Below are 16,100 nucleotides of genomic sequence, written 5' to 3' on the forward strand. Positions count from 1 at the left end.
ATGTCAGCAAGCCTCCCCAAGCCAGTGCCGTTTCGTATGAAACCAAAGAAGAAATTTTCATCAATGAAAGTCCGTAAAGCCTTTTTCTACATACTTGCATTACTTACCCTTGGTTTCATCATTTTCAGCATCACAAAGGGTGACGACAAGAAAGAAACTGTGGATTACCAATTGGCAGCCCCTAATGAGTTCATTGGAATCAAGAAAGGGAAGACTTCTGATTATGATGCTACAGAACAATATGTTGATGACAATGGTGAATATGTGGAAGTTGAAGACGAAAATGAGGATATGGCAATTGGCAAATCAAAGAAAGTTTACAACGCTAAGAACCCTCATATTGAATTGAAACCAGGCAAAGGGGTAAAGTTAGACGAATCCGCACAAGAAATTGCTAAGAAGAAAAAGAAGATAGCGGATGCCTTGTACAAAGGAAATAGTCGTGGTAGAGAAAAGGAAACTTGAAGGAATGGCAGCACTGTTGTTACATATCAAACCTCTTTATTCCCAATGATTGATGCTATAGTCATGGATTGATTGTTTTTTTTTTTCATATTATTTCTTTCTTTTTACTGTAATATAAACTCATGGTGTGAATTATATTGATAAAGATCACAACAGGTATATAATTATGTAGTAAGAATGACCCCCCTCCCGTGGCAAAAAAAACAACAACAAACATTAAATAAGCGTAAAGAAGCAACGTAAAAAAATAGAAAATCTAAGTATTTTGGATAGTTGAATCAGATTTTGATACCATGATGTATAGCGTCTGATCTTTCTTGCCAGATAGTTTTGCCTGTACAACTGCATACTTGCTTGTCATTTTGCCAGATACCAGCGCTTCTAGCGACAACCCCGACTAACGAATCTTCAGACAATTCGTCTTCTTTTCTGCTGATTGCCACACTACGACCAATCAACTCACTGATCTTCAAAGGAACCTTGACAAAACTTTGGCCAAAAAATAAGCTATTCAAATTATCTGATTTTTCATTCACGATGATCGGGTCCAATTTTCTCAAGGTTTTGCCGGTTGAATGGGCGCCATTGGAAATATTGCCACTCGAACGAATAGATGGATAGTACACCCCTTTTTCCATTCCATTCAAAGTCAAATCGATCAAAAGAGATTGCTCTCCAACGCTGACCATTCTGGCGAGGCCTTTAACCGGAGCCAAGTTGTCGCGAGGATCAAAAGATTCAAGAATGGCCACTGCTGCCGACTCTGGTTTACCAGTACCTCTAATGATGGCGTCCTTCCCGGTCTCTTGGATTGCTCCTACCACTTTCGAAGGAGCTGCTGAACCGCTAACGTTCACTAGCTGTTTCCGAAGATCAATGTCATATCTGGTGACCCCATCAACTCCAGCAAGCGCTTTGGAAACCGCATCAACGCAGGCATTGCACTCCATAGGAACGGCATATACCGCCTCAAACGTATCCGCCATTGTTATTGTTGTTGTTGTATTCTGTGAAGAAGAAGAAGTTGATGATGAAGATGCTCATCGTTACTAACGACTTCTGTTGTGATCGATTTTTTTGCCCGCTTAATAATGCTCGATTCGGTCACATGCACGGTCTCCACATTTTGTGGTAGTGATTATATAAATCGTTCCATCTGCCACATCATCACCACCATCACCACCGCCATTTATTTACCTCTAATAAATAAGGAAAAGTTAATTATGTCGCAACTATCATTCAAGGACAAGGTTGTTATTGTTACTGGTGCAGGTGGTGGATTAGGAATGCACTACGCTTTGGAGTTTGCCAAAAGAGGTGCCAAGGTGGTGGTGAATGATTTGGCAAATGCAGGCGCTGTAGTGGAGCAAATCAGATCACAAGGTGGGATTGCCGTCGCTGATTCCAACAATGTCATCGACGGTGATAAGATTGTCAGCACTGCTATTGAAAACTTCGGAACTGTGCACATTATAGTCAATAATGCAGGGATTCTCAGAGACACTTCGTTTACCAAAATGACAGAGAAACAGTTCAGACAGGTTCTTGAGGTGCACTTATATGGGGCTTACCATATCTGTAAAGCGGCCTGGCCAATCTTCAGGAAACAAAATTTCGGGAGAATTATCAATGTGGCGTCTCCCGCCGGTCTTTATGGTAACTTCGGCCAAGCTAACTATGCTGCTGCTAAAATGGCACTTATTGGTCTTACTGAAACATTGGCAAAAGAGGGGTACAAATACAACATTCTTGTCAATGCCATTGCCCCTACAGCAAGATCAAAAATGACAGAGAATATCATGCCACCAGAAATGTTAAAGAAGCTTGGTCCTGAGTATGTTACTCCGCTTGTGGTTTATTTATCCCATGATTCCGTTGGTAATCAGGATACTGGTAAGACTTTTGAATTGGCTGGTGGGTTCTATGCCAACACCAGATGGGAAAGGTCATCTGGTGAGCTTTTCTACCCAGACGAGTCTCTCACGGCGGAGGCGCTTTTGAACAAGATGGACTCAATCCGAGACTTTGAACATGATAAATCGTTTAAACCCCTCGAACATCCAAGCCAACCTGCTGATTATACCCATTTAGTCAAAGAAGCCAAGAAATTACCATCTCCTAATTCTCAAGGTAGTAAGAAAGTCTCTCTCAAGGATAAGGTGGTGTTGATTACTGGCGCTGGTGCAGGCTTGGGGCGTGCCCATGCTTTATGCCTCGCTAAGTATGGTGCAAAGGTGGTTGTTAATGATATCATGAACCCTCATGATGTTGTTGCAGAAATCAACAAAGCTGGTGGCGATGCCCATCCAGATAAACACAACGCGGCCACCGATGCTGAAGCTATTATCAAAAATGTCATTGATAAGTATGGTAGAATCGATGCGTTAATTAACAATGCTGGGATTCTTAGAGATAAGTCATTCATGAAGATGACTGAAAAAATGTGGGTCGATGTTTTGGAAGTGCACTTATTGGGGACCTTTAAATTGTGTAAAGCTGTTTGGCCAATATTGAAAAAACAAAAGCACGGGAACATTGTCAATATCACCTCCACTTCTGGGATTTATGGTAGCTTTGGTCAAGCAAATTATTCAGCAGCTAAAATGGGTATTCTTGGGTTGTCTCAAGTCTTGGCAATCGAAGGGAAAAAGTATGGCATCAAGGTTAATATAGTTGCCCCTCACGCTGAAACTGCGATGACTAAAACCATATTCACCGAAAAGGATTATGATTTGTTCCCGCCAGAATTGGTTTCCCCATTATTGGCGTTATTATCCTCCGAGGACGCCCCAGGAGCTGGCCAACTATTTGAAATTGGTGGCGGTTGGTGTGGTGCTACCCGTTTACAAACCGCAAAAGGTGCAGTTACCCATGGTGAGGTTAGTGCTGAATTTATTCGTGATAACTGGAAAGATATCAATGATTTTGGTGAAGGAGCCGTTCATAATGCCACTATTAGTGATTCCCTCATGAACATTTTGAACAAGCTTAGTGGCGGTGATGCTCCTGAGGAAGATGACGAAGAAGAAGAAGACGATGATGTTGAGCAAGTCGAGAAAGATGAAGTTGATGCTAAGGGTAATCCGATATTCAAATACACCAACCGTGATGTTATTATTTACAATGTTGGCGTTGGTGCTCATGCTTCCGAGCTTCAATATGTATATGAAAATGACCCTCAATTCCAAGTGATTCCAAGTTTTGGTACAGTTATTTCTCAGAATATCAAACAATTTCCATTGGATTTTGCTAAATTAATGACCAATTTTAGTCCAGTGATGTTGTTGCATGGCGAGCAGTACATTAGAGTCGAAGAATGGCCAATTCCAACTGCAGCAACAGTTGCTACGGAAGTTTTCCCGGTTGCAATCCAAGACAAGGGTAAGAAGGCCGCGTTGTTGGTCACTGGTTCCCGTACCTATGATATATCTACTGGAAAAACAATATTTTACAATGAAATGACTACTTTCAACCGTGGCGCTCAGGCTCGTGGTGGCTCCAAATTGTTTAAAGAGCGTGCTTCATTGGCGACAAAGAACTTCAAGATCCCATCGAATTGTCGCCCAGATTTTGTCACCGAAGTTCAAACCAGCCTGGATCAGGCGTCTTTGTATCGTCTTTCTGGCGATTACAACCCATTACATATCGATCCTGTGTTTGCTAAAAACGCAAAGTTCCCTAATCCAATTTTGCATGGCTTGGGGTACCTCGGAGTCTCTGTTAAATCACTTTTGGAGCACTATGGTCCAATTAAAGAAATTAAGGCTAGATTTAGTGGTAGTGTGTTCCCAGGTGACACGCTAAGAATCAAAGGATGGAGAAAAGGAGATGTAGTCATCTTTGAAACTTATGATATGAACACTAAGAATGTGGTGATTAGCAGTGCCGCCATCAAATTATTCAGTAGTGGCAAGTTATGAGTTTATGTTTTTAATATGTTGTGTGTTTTGTTTTATATATAGTTTGTGATCAGTGGGGTTTTCAGTATTTTTTTTTCTTTCTCTTCAGGTTGCTCGGTTTGATGTTATTATAAGTTTTTATTCTTCATGATAGCATTGGTGTGTATCATGAACAATTTCTTAGGAAAGGAAAGGGATAAAATAATATATATGTCTGTTTTTATGTTTTCGAATGAACTGTAAGTATATGCATCGGTGAAGAAAACGCTGTTTCCTCAATTGTTTGGACCAAAATTCCTGGTATTATCAAAAACACCAGATGAAGCAATCATAATATTATATATATTATAACCCACATTCGAAATGTGAATTAAAATATATAAGTACAAGAAAAAGAAAAAACAAAAGTGACGAAAATGACAGCAATATTAGCATTAATACTTATGAACAGTGATACTTTAAATAATTGAAATGAAAAAAAAGGAATAAAAAAAATTACAAAATAGAACAAAAAAAATAAATGAAAAGAAATATAGTAAATGATTTAGTAGTTGGTCCCAATAGTATCTAATTCACTTCACTTCATCGAGTCCATAACATTGACATAACCACGACGAGTACCTTTCTTGCCCTTTCTTCTCGTTGATAACCCTCCTGGGCCAGCCATACCCAAGAGGTCCTCAAGTTCATTACCATTCTTCTTCTTACTAGCTTTAGCTGTATTAGGATACCCAATCGATGGGGCCATACTAGCCACCCCTGGAGTCACTGGGGCAGTATTACCAGAAACAAGAGGAGCAGCAGCAGCAGCAGCAGCAGGGGAACCTGTCATAGGAGCTGGAGGGGCAGAAGCAATGGATGGGGGACCGCGGTTGATACCAACGTCCGAAGCATTGATTGGAGGACCGGCAAGAGACGAAGTGGTGGACACCCGCTTTTTGGCCTTTGGAGGCGGTGGAGCGGCCTTGACCACCTGATCTTCCAATGGGATATCCCTGTTAATCCAACGTTTCAATTTCTCGTCGTAGTAAAAGTTACTCTCCTCACCCAACTTGGCCTTGTAAACTTTTTGACCTTTATCATTGACAGTCTCACTACTACCCAACCAATTGAACCAACCAGAAGATTTCCGTGAAATGGTCTTTTCGGCAGCAACAGGCTTCGCCTTTTTCTTTTCTGGTTCAGGTTTCTTTTGCTTCTTTTGGTTCTTGTTTCTCAATGAGCTTTCCATCTTGACTTCTTCCTCATCCTCACTCACCTCATCATCATCTTCATAAATGGTGTCGTCTTGGATATAAGTAGCAACGTGACTCGCGGTACCAACACTGGAGACACTAGGAGCTTTGAATCTACCAAACAGAGGGTCTTGGAATACATACTTATTTATTGACCCTGGTCCACGTTGGTTACGAGTATGTGTTTGACCATTGTAGTCAGAAGCAGAGTAAACCGAGCCAGCATAGTCATTATTTGGAAATTTAGACATTTGTTCTTGTTGACGCAACAAACTTTCTTGAATATCCTCGTGAGTCACAGGCGCAAAAGCAGAATAAGCAGCAGCAGAGCCACCGTATGGACCAAATGACATGTCTTGGCTAATCTCAGAAACTGTGTGTTCAATAGGATTGAAACGTGAGCTTCTGGCAGAATCAGTACGACTAAGTTGATGCTGGTGCATTGGTATAGCAGATGGTGAATAATCTGGTGCCATCTTAGAAGACGATGGTTCTGGACTACCAGGAGCTTGGACAGGAGCTTGGACAGGAGCTTGGACAGGAGCCTGAGCAGGAGCAGGAGCTGAAGCAGGAGCTTGAACAGGGGCCAGAACATCCGGAACAGGGGCTTTGGCTTGAGTACCGCCAATATTATAAAAGTCAATATCACCATAATCTTCCATTTGCATGGTAGCAGCACCAGAAGTGGCAGTACCAGATGCTGGGGCATATCTTGAACTGCCTGGTCTACTATAAGCAGAAACCTTGGATGGTGCCGAGTGAACATTTTCTTGAGAATTTGGAGGAGCATATGGATTACCACCCTTGGCCTTAGACGCATATAGACTATCTTTTATTACATGAGTTGCAGCAATTGGAGCGACAGGAGTAGCTGTAACATCAGTACGCACTTCAGCATCAATTGTTTTTGGTTGTTCAATATTAATTTCTTGGTTTGCCAACTGCTCTTCTTTGGCTATCTCAAATTCTTGTTCAAACTCTGGGTGGATAGGTTTTTCATTAGAGACGATTTCAGCTTCCTTTGGTGCGCTATGGGTACCACCATATGGATTCACTTGTATCAAGTCAGCTCGAGCTGGTTCTCCCAATGGAATACCAGATTCAACAGGCCACGAAACTTCTTCAAGAAGTGGCTGAGGTTCTATTTGATCAATGATTGGCTGATAGTCTACTTGATCAAAGTTTGGCTGATCAATCATCTTAGGTTGTTGTTGTTGTTCTTGCTCTGGAATCATAGGCTTTGATGGTTTTGCAACTGGTTTCTGCGATAGATCTAATCTAGAAGAGTTAGCAGAAGAACTCATTGCACTCATCATATCAAAAGAAGCACCTGGTGCGTATCTTGAGCTCTTCCTGCCACCCTTCTTTTTTCCTCTAGTCAATCCCATTGATGGGGGAGCAGCAGGTCCACTAGAAGAAGAATCAATTTTCATCGGTGGAGGAGCAACAGTACCATTAGAAGAAGAATCAATTTTCATCGGTGGGGTGCTCATAGGAGCCGCAATTGGTGGAGTATCAACTAAGCTATTCAAACTTGGTGCTGGTTCATTAGAAATAGCGGAAGCGTCAACCCTAGAAGTTACTCCAACAGATGGTGGTAAAACAGGTGGAGCAGCAAACTGTTGTGGGGTATCAACAACTTCTAATGGAGCCTCAGATTCAGTTAAAGAATTAACTGTGGCCTGGGCTTCAGGTAATGAAGCTGGCGGCGCACCATTTGCAGAGCTAGACATGTCAAAGCCATTACCAAAATCATCACTATTAGGCATGAACTCATGCGGATCAACAGCTGATGAGGTGGTGCTTCCAGGTGGCGCATATCTAGATATTGGCTGGTCATTTCTTGTAGGGGCAAGGAAGTATGAATTAGCTTCTTGATTACTGGTCACACTGTTATTATCACTATCATTGTCTTGGTAACCGACAGAAATATTATTGTGGACAGCTTTTACATGCATTTTATTTGAAGTTGGACCATATCTTGAAGTCTTACGTCCCTTTGGCCCACCATTTCTGGTAGGGGCCTGCGGGATTGGTGGTGAGCCAGCATTGAAGACAGGGCTCACAAGGCTAGTCAAATCAGGAGCAGAAGCTGACATATCAATATGTCCTGGACCATATCTTCCAGACGGTTGTGGTTTTTGTGCTGGAGTGAATTGATTAGTCACACGGGTTCCATTATTTCCAGGAGTGAAAATATCACCAGCCGCGCCATCGATGCTACCCAAAGATTCATTTTGCCTGATTTGAGCAATTGGACCAGTGTTCATCAAGGCACTTCTAAGATTTTGAGTTCCACCAATTGGAGTATATGGCGACTGTATTGGGGACATAGCATTATTTTGCAAGTTAAGGCCATTGGTGATAATTGAATTATTGAGGTTGTTGTTACCAGTCGTCACATTGCTTGAAACTTTATCGAATATACTTGCCTTTCTACCTTCAGTGGCGTTCTCTTCACCAGCAATGAACTTGTTAAATTGATAAGACAAATCAATCTTGGATTTACTTCCAAACCAACTTGAAGCAGACTTTTCACTTATAGCTTTCTTGTAACCATAATCACTGAGATAGCTGTTGATGTTATCCTTGATTAATTTTTTATCAAGAGTGAACAGAATATTTTTCTTTTCTAAAATGTAAGTGTAAATATCAATTATGATGAAATATAAAATGTTACTAGAGCTGAATTTGAATAAATCAACCGGAAGTAACGCAAGAATAAAGTTGATTTGAGCCTTATTTCCACCACTAAGAGAGGATTCCTGAAAGTATTTTCCATATTGTACAAGAATGTTTTGAATTATTTGAATATTATTTTCGTTCACCACGTTCAAAATATAGGCCAACAAATGGAACCAGTTTTCTTCAAGGAATATTTTTTCTTTTGCGGTTAAAGTGGCCAATAATTCCGGAACATTCACAAAACTTTTGAAGAAAATGTAAAGCAAAAAGCTATCTCTATTTTCTTCATTTTTGAAAGAAGCATTCACAAATTCACCAGCTACTTGCAAAAAGTGATCCCTGTTGAACAAGCCAGCATATAATAATGATAATGCCCAATCGTCGTTAGCTTTGGCTTGTTCAATTGTTGTACCGTCCATCAACAGCCTTGAAAGTTGATTTAGATAAATTGAATCAATATCCACACTATTTTTTTTGAATACCTTCATATTATTACTTGCAGAAAAACCACCAGCTGCAAATCCAAAATGTTCTAATAACATCTTTGAAATCTTCTTGTAGTAATCAATCGGTTCATAATTACTTTCCATTATGGTTGAAAAAATCTTGAATATCAAATCAACATTTTCATTGTTGTACCCAGTTATACCAGTCATTGCCTCAATCTTTTCTTGAAGCCACTTGTCCAACTGACCCTTCTTTTTGTCAATAGGATAACTATCAACCTTTGGTTCAATATTCAACACATCCTTAGCGGCTTTAGTTTGAACAACAACTGGGGCACCACTAACCATATATTGATTACCCAGGGGTTCAGCAGTCTTAACTATCACCACATCACCATTATTACCAAAATTTATCACTGGAATTTGAATACTGTGATAGTACTCAATTGGATGTCTTGGCGTTTCTGCTTGAGCACTATGGGCCGCATAATTACTGGAAATTGATTGCTGAGGAATAGAAGGCGAACCAACAACTGAAGCATGGTCATATCCAGCAGCAACTGAAGTCCGAGGAGACCCAGAGATGCTAGAAGCGGCGGTGGTAGAGCTCAAGCGGCGAGAGCCATAGTAATTCTTCGATGGCTTCTTAGGTGAGGAAATTGGAAAAGCAAAAGGATCAGCAGGCTTGACAATTGGGTTTTTCGTCATTATTGGTGGGTCCATAGCAACAGGAGGAGGTTGCGGCATATGGGCATTTTGATGAGTTGGTGCTTGTGGAGGAGCATAATTATTGACTGGCATTTTTGGGGGAGCCGAGACCAAAGAAGGAAGGACGCCAACATTTTGAGGAGGACTACTTACCAACGGCTGTTGCGGAGAATATTGATTATTCGCTTGAACTGGCAACATGTTTACTGGCGGATTAGGAGTCATCATATTTTGCTGTTGTGTCAACTGTTGTGGCTGAACTGGTGGCTGATAACCATTTCCTCGTCCAATTAGTAAGCCATTAGTGCCTTGAGAAGTGACGATACCAGGAGCTTGAGCAACACTAGGACCATAGCGACCAGGACCAGAGCCGGACACGGCACGATTCTGAGCCTGTGGAGTATATGGCAGCCGCTGTACGTTCGGAGGAGCATATATGCTGGTATTTAAGTTCAGTTTTACTGTATGAGGGGAAGCATGGCTGACTGGTTCATTATGCGGAATATTGGCTGCAGGCTGAGCACCAATAAACTGGGATGCCAGCTGGTCTGGCGATTGATTTTGTGGTGGTTGTTGTTGTTGTGGAACACGGTTATTAAAAGCCCTATGCATCGGAGGGGCGGCGCTAGCAGTAGTAGCGCGGGTAGGAGGAGCATATCTACTATTAGAAGAAGAAGCAGTCTTCTTTGGAGCTACTGCAGGTAAACCATACGCACTATTATTCGCACTGACGTTGCCACTGGTAAGGGACATACTTGGCTGAGTACCAACTGGAGGAGCCTGTTGCTGTGGTTGCTGTGGTTGGTAAGGCGAATGTTCAATGCTTGATGGTGGTTTTTGGTTCATCATCATTGGAGGAACAGCGGCACCGCCATTACCAAATGAGCCTCTAGTCACTGAAGGTGGTTGAGATGGGTGGGTCTGATGGCCTACTGGAGGGGGACCAAATTGTGGATTGATCCCATGGGCCCTTTGTTGGGCCTCTTGTGCTTTCTTAGCCTTTAATTCATCATGCTGTCTCTTCAATTCTGCTTTAGACTTATGACGGGCACCAACAACTTGAACCGGTAATTCTTGATAGAAACTACCCCCTTTAACCTTTGATGGCGGAGGACCAGGATTAATGTTTGGTTTTTGGGGCTGTTGCACAGGAGCAGTATTAACAATGTTCGGAGTATAAGAATTAGCAGTGATATTATTTGGAGTGTTTATTTGAGCACCACCATGTATTGATGGCGTAGCAGCATATTTATTAACTGGCAGTACAGAACTTTGAGGTTGGTATCTATTAGACCGGCTAGATTTTTTCTCAGTTGCGCCTGTAACAGCAGCAGCAGCAGTCGCTGTGGTAATAGAAAGTGCAACCGGGGCCTCATCATCATCCAACAATTCATCACTATCGTCATCGTCATCATCAAGGAACCCAAACTTATTTTCTGACACGGCTTTTTTGGTATCACTTACTTCTATAGGCAAGAAATCATCATCATCATTGTCACTAAAAATATCATCCAATTTGGAGGCTTCAGTTTTTAGCTGTTCAACTTGTTCAACATTCTTGAGTTTTGATTCTTTTTCTGCAGGATCTTCAGTAGATAATTGTGTCACGCTAGAAATTGGTTCTTGATGAGATACTGCTAAATCATTTGGTTCATTGTGATGCCCTTCTTCATCACCAAAAATGTTATCAAAATCATCCTGTTGATCATCCTCACCTCCAAAAATATCATCCAATTCTACTTCCTTTTTAGTAGGTTGAGACACGGCTTCTTGTTGATCTTGTACTGGCTTGGCTGCCTGAGTTTCCACTTGAGTTTCCACTTGAGTTTCCACTTGAGTTTCCATTTGAGTTTCCACTTGAGTTTCCATTTGAGTTTCCATTTGGGTTTCAACTTCCTCCTGTAACTTCTGTACCGGCGCAATAATATTATGCTCAAACACAGATTCATCAGTCGCTTGAGATGGTGCCTCTATCGGTATTATTACTTCCTCTTCTTTGAAATCATCAACAGCAGGGATTTCTGTTGCGACATCTTCACCGAATACTGGAAAGTCATGAGCAACCTCATCATCATTACCACCGAATATGTCATCTAAATCCTTAGAAAGTTGGTTTTGTTGCAGATCTAGTTGTTTCACAGCTTTTGATTCAGTAACCTCTTGTTGCGTTGTAGTCAATGGTGTGTTGATAATAATCGCAGCATCGAGTGGTTCAATGGTCGATGGGGTCTCGTCTTGTTCAACGGGAACTGGAGGTTCTTGCTGGCTTAGCAGCTCTTCGTGGACTAACGGTTCTTCTTGGATTAATGGTTCTTCATTGACTAATGGCTCTTCACTGACTAATGGTTCTTCATTGACTAATGGCTCATGAACTAATGGTTCTTCATTGACTAATGGCTCATGAACTAATGGTTCTTCATTGACTAATGGCTCATGAACTAATGGTTCTTTATTGACTAATGGCTCATGAACTGATGGTTCTTCAGCAGCCTGTTCAGGAGCTAAAGATTTTTCAGCAACTTGGTCAAAAATTGATGAGTCTTCACCATTATCATCCCCCAGAAAAATATTGTCCAAATTTTTGGATGCTGTGGATGGAGAAACTTCTGGTACTGTAGGAATTTCTGATTGAGGATCACGAGCCGGAATTTGAGCAGCTTGCTGGATATTGTGATCTGTCACTTTAATCGCCTCGGAACTTTCTGGCAGAGCTTCCACTACTGGATCTTCTATCATTGAAGAGTCAATGTCGTACGAATCAATATTTTGTTCTTCACCATCAAAAACAGGAAAATCATTATCATCTTCACCTTCGAACAATTCATCTAATTTCTGCCTTTCCACAATTCCTGGTGAGGCAGATAACCCCATCCCAGTTTGTGCCACTTGGACATCCTCCACAACTGGCTCACCTTCCAAAGTTGGAATCACTGGTTCTGCTGGATCATTCAAAAATACTGGCAGAATTGACTGAACTTCCTCAAGACCTGGAACAATCTTAGTATTGGTATTGATTTCTTGTTCCATTATCATATCCAATTGTAGAATTTCGTGGGACTTTGGAGCCACCACTGGAGGATTTTCAATGGCAATGGTCGAGCTTGGACTTTCTGATGGTGGTTCTTCCGATGGTTGTTCAAGTATCACCTCATCTTGATCAAGCAATGCATTAAATTCATCGTCCCATGCAGTGGGACTATTGTCTGCCATATCATCCAATAGGCTTTTGTTGGTATCATCAATATTCATTGTATGTCTTCTATTATATTATTTGTGCATCTAATTCAACAAAAACAAATGAAAAAAAATAAATAGGGATCAATATGAGCAAAATGAAGCAATTGCTGCGGTTTTCCTCGGATGATTGATATCTGCTATTTTTTTTTTCTGATGATTGTTATTGTTATTTCTCTTTCCTATTCTGTTGACAAATGAGGATGGCGATCTTGTGAAAATTTCAGCCAACAATCAAATGGGGTAAAAAAAAATAAGGAAAGAAAAAAAAAAAAGGAGAAAAAACCAATGCGAGAAAGCACCAGAGTATCACCTATGAAATTATTTCAATTCAATATAAGAATCCGTTGTGGACTAGAATGAATATTGGTTTTGAAAGTACTGTACTTTTGAGATTGATTCGATGGAGTCTGTTTGATGACACGAGATTTTTTTTGTCGGTTTTTTTTTTGTTGATGATTATGTGCTATCCGCACTCTGACACTGCTACGATAAGTTGAGGAAACATCAAAGATTTCGTCGAAATTTATTCCTCAAAACATCTGAAATTCGAAATTAGCAATATAATATAGATATAATACACAAAATAAATGGATAAATTTGATAAGAGTCCGACAAACTCATAATTGGTCGCTCATAAACCCATAAAATCTAGGATCATAACTTTCTCTCCCCAGAATCACCTCATCGACATTATACTCAAGTCTAGAAATCGCATTCATCCTATGTCGCCATTTTTTCCACATCCATTTAAACCCACTGGGAGAGCTTGTCAATAAATCTTGCGTAGCGAAATTAGGAGGTTGCTCATTGAATGAGCTGGTGCCATACATAGATGCCTTGAGAATGGTAGTCAATAAGACGATCGCTACCACAACGAGAATCAATGAAAGTGGTCTATTATGTTCCAAGAAATTTTGTATTCTAGCTTCCAAAGTCTGCAGATCATCAAATGAAGATAGCACCAAGGACTGATTTCTCAATTTCTTGCTATAACTATCTAATTCTTTCAAGGTTTTCAACTTTGAATTCCTAAGTTGACGGTATTCTTTGGTGGAGATTAATGTCTTATCCCGACTTTTCATTTTCAACCTTGCCAATTCTTCTTGAGTTTGTTCCAACTTTGCTTTAAGCTCAATGTTTTTTATTCCCAAACTGCTTTGTTCCAACGATACTTCGTTGGTCAAACGTTCTTGGCGCAATTTCTCGTTTTCTTGTTGTAGTCTTGCCACCTGCGATTGTAACGATTCTAAACGGACTAAAGTTTCAGACACTTTTTCGACTTGACGTAATGAGTCTTCATTAGACTGAGAAAGTGTGGCATTGGAAGCCCTTAGGGTCGAATTGGCGGATCGTAGTGCCGCGACGTCTCTGGAGAGTTGTTCATATTTTGCATTTTTCTTTTCGAGGGATTGAATGTGATTTTTGTTATGTTCAAGCTCAGAAATGAGCTGCTTTTGAGATTGCTCTTGTTTTTGCAAAGATTGCTTAAAATCTGTGATTTCCGACTGAAGCCTGGTGATTTCTTTGTCACGATATTCGATATCTTGTTCTTTATTGTCGATGATCGCTTGAAGTTTATTAGACTCCACCATTATTGACCTAGATGAGTCATTCGATGATGATTGGTCTCTTTTCTCGCAGGTATTACCAAGGCTGCGATTTCCGAGAGGGGTTGATGTCGCCAACAGGGCTATCGAAAAATCGCGCTCGATAGCTGCTTTTGGAGTGCTGACCTTTGACGATAGGCGTCTTTTTGGTTTTGGTTTGTGACGCGGCTTCTGAGAATTGTTACTAGTTGTCCCAATATCTTCATCGGAATCGGTATTGGCAGAATAAATCTCGTGGTGAAAATTCACTGCTGTAGGGATTCTTGACTTGAAAACTTTAGTTGGGGTCACTGGTGGTTTAATATTTTGTTTAATATCCGATGGATTGACAATACTATCATCTGCTGGAACCAGGGAGGAATGGGTACCTTGGTTGATGTTTTCTTTGTGAGGATCATCCATAATATTGGTATCTTTATCAAGACCTTTGGCGGTAATTCCTTTACTTTCGATGAATTGTTGAAAATCTGAAGTTCCGTTGAATGTTGAGTACAACCCTTTGACATCGTCCTGCATCATTTTCAAAGGTTCGACATCGATGATACTAGAAGTATTTCTACTGTTGTCATAATCATTCAAGTAATTAGCCAATTCTTCTATTTGTTCGGGGGATAGTAGTTGATGATCAAATTTCTGTTCTAAAAGCTTGTGCAATTTCCAAAAATCGTCACGGTACACGAAAAACTGACCGGGTTTTCTGGTACTGGGTCTTTTGAAAGTGTCCCAGCATTCTTCGAAAACAATATCTGCGAACAGCGACATTATTCCTTTTGGGGATTAGATTTTGTGTCTGCCTACAAAGCTGGTTCATGTGGAGCCCCTAAATTTCCGATTTTTGTTTATATTTTACATGTGACACCCAGACATTAGATCAGTCCACGCACTTTTGCTTTAACATCCCAACACCAGACGGTCAAATAAACGGCACAATATTATGTTAATAAATAAGCGACAGTTGCCAATTTGACTTGATTGTTATTCGCCTGACATGACTAGGACAATAATAATACTAATAACAATGTAGGCTAGCATCAATTGTTCCCGGAGTTCGGCATGCGATGTTACATTATACTTGATAATCTTCTCTTTTTGCTCATCGGTTAATTTTATAATCTTTGGCGATCCATCGAGGCTATTATTAATTCACGTATATCACATCGGCAAATGCTGCGACAAAAAGCAACCCAGGCGGTATGTATGTGTGTGTGTGTGTGTGTGTGTGTGTGTGTGTGTGTATTCTGTTAGCAGTCATTCACTCTGGTGACTTCGGAAGAAGAATGTAGCACTTGTTTATCATTTGACTTCTCATATTTTATATATACATGGGACAAAGATACTCCCCCACTTTGCACCCCACCCCCGGTCTCGCACGTGATAAACGACAGCAGCCATCGAGGGATTAAGGCGTCGACACGCGCCATAATGCAGAGAGATACAATCGGCACTCCACCACACACACGGGTGTGTCTGTTTGGTTAAATTGGATGATTAGTTCACATTGTGGTGGGGAAGATAGAGGTGGTGGGTTATCGTCACTATTGCTTCATATTATTGTTAAGAGATATTGTTATTATCAATGCTAGAGATGATATTACTTTGCGGTATAATAACAATGCCATATCCCTATACAAATGGCAACAGATCATAATAAGCTTATTGCCCCCATCTCCCCACACGCCCTCCACCTCCAGGCTTTGGGGGAAAACTACAGCGTCACCCTATCTTCCCCATAACTAGCTTTTGGAGTGCATAACACTGCAGGTTCGGAAAAAATTTTCTGCGCAGCAAACCAAAAAGCAACGACAAAAAGGGCAACTG

General features: G+C 40.8%; 5 protein-coding genes across 5 annotated transcripts; 2 read left to right on the top strand and 3 right to left on the bottom strand. All coding sequences in view use genetic code 12, as the record gives it.

Moving 5' to 3' along the window:
• Window positions 1-465, top strand: DASC09_022280 (uncharacterized protein; the record flags this gene model as incomplete). Its single annotated transcript, XM_064995831.1, has 1 exon — window positions 1-465. The coding sequence occupies one exon, from the start codon at window positions 1-3 to the stop codon at window positions 463-465; it is 465 nt and encodes a 154-aa protein (XP_064851903.1).
• Window positions 466-743: 278 nt separating this feature from the next.
• CCS1 (copper chaperone CCS1) lies at window positions 744-1,451 on the bottom strand (the record flags this gene model as incomplete). The annotated part of the gene is made up of 1 exon (XM_064995832.1): window positions 744-1,451. The coding sequence occupies one exon, from the start codon at window positions 1,449-1,451 to the stop codon at window positions 744-746; it is 708 nt and encodes a 235-aa protein (XP_064851904.1).
• A 237-nt stretch (window positions 1,452-1,688) lies between these two features.
• On the top strand, window positions 1,689-4,385 carry FOX2 (bifunctional hydroxyacyl-CoA dehydrogenase/enoyl-CoA hydratase FOX2; the record flags this gene model as incomplete). Its single annotated transcript, XM_064995833.1, has 1 exon — window positions 1,689-4,385. One exon carries the CDS (start codon window positions 1,689-1,691, stop codon window positions 4,383-4,385), a length of 2,697 nt encoding a protein of 898 aa, XP_064851905.1.
• A 556-nt stretch (window positions 4,386-4,941) lies between these two features.
• SEC16 (COPII coat assembly protein SEC16) lies at window positions 4,942-12,687 on the bottom strand (the record flags this gene model as incomplete). The annotated part of the gene is made up of 1 exon (XM_064995834.1): window positions 4,942-12,687. One exon carries the CDS (start codon window positions 12,685-12,687, stop codon window positions 4,942-4,944), a length of 7,746 nt encoding a protein of 2,581 aa, XP_064851906.1.
• Window positions 12,688-13,292: 605 nt separating this feature from the next.
• On the bottom strand, window positions 13,293-15,044 carry DASC09_022320 (uncharacterized protein; the record flags this gene model as incomplete). The annotated part of the gene is made up of 1 exon (XM_064995835.1): window positions 13,293-15,044. One exon carries the CDS (start codon window positions 15,042-15,044, stop codon window positions 13,293-13,295), a length of 1,752 nt encoding a protein of 583 aa, XP_064851907.1.
• Window positions 15,045-16,100: the final 1,056 nt, after the last annotated feature.

Source organism: Saccharomycopsis crataegensis, assembly GCF_037102585.1.
Source record: "Saccharomycopsis crataegensis DNA, jcf7180000000075, whole genome shotgun sequence".
NCBI lineage: Eukaryota > Fungi > Ascomycota > Saccharomycetes > Ascoideales > Saccharomycopsidaceae > Saccharomycopsis > Saccharomycopsis crataegensis.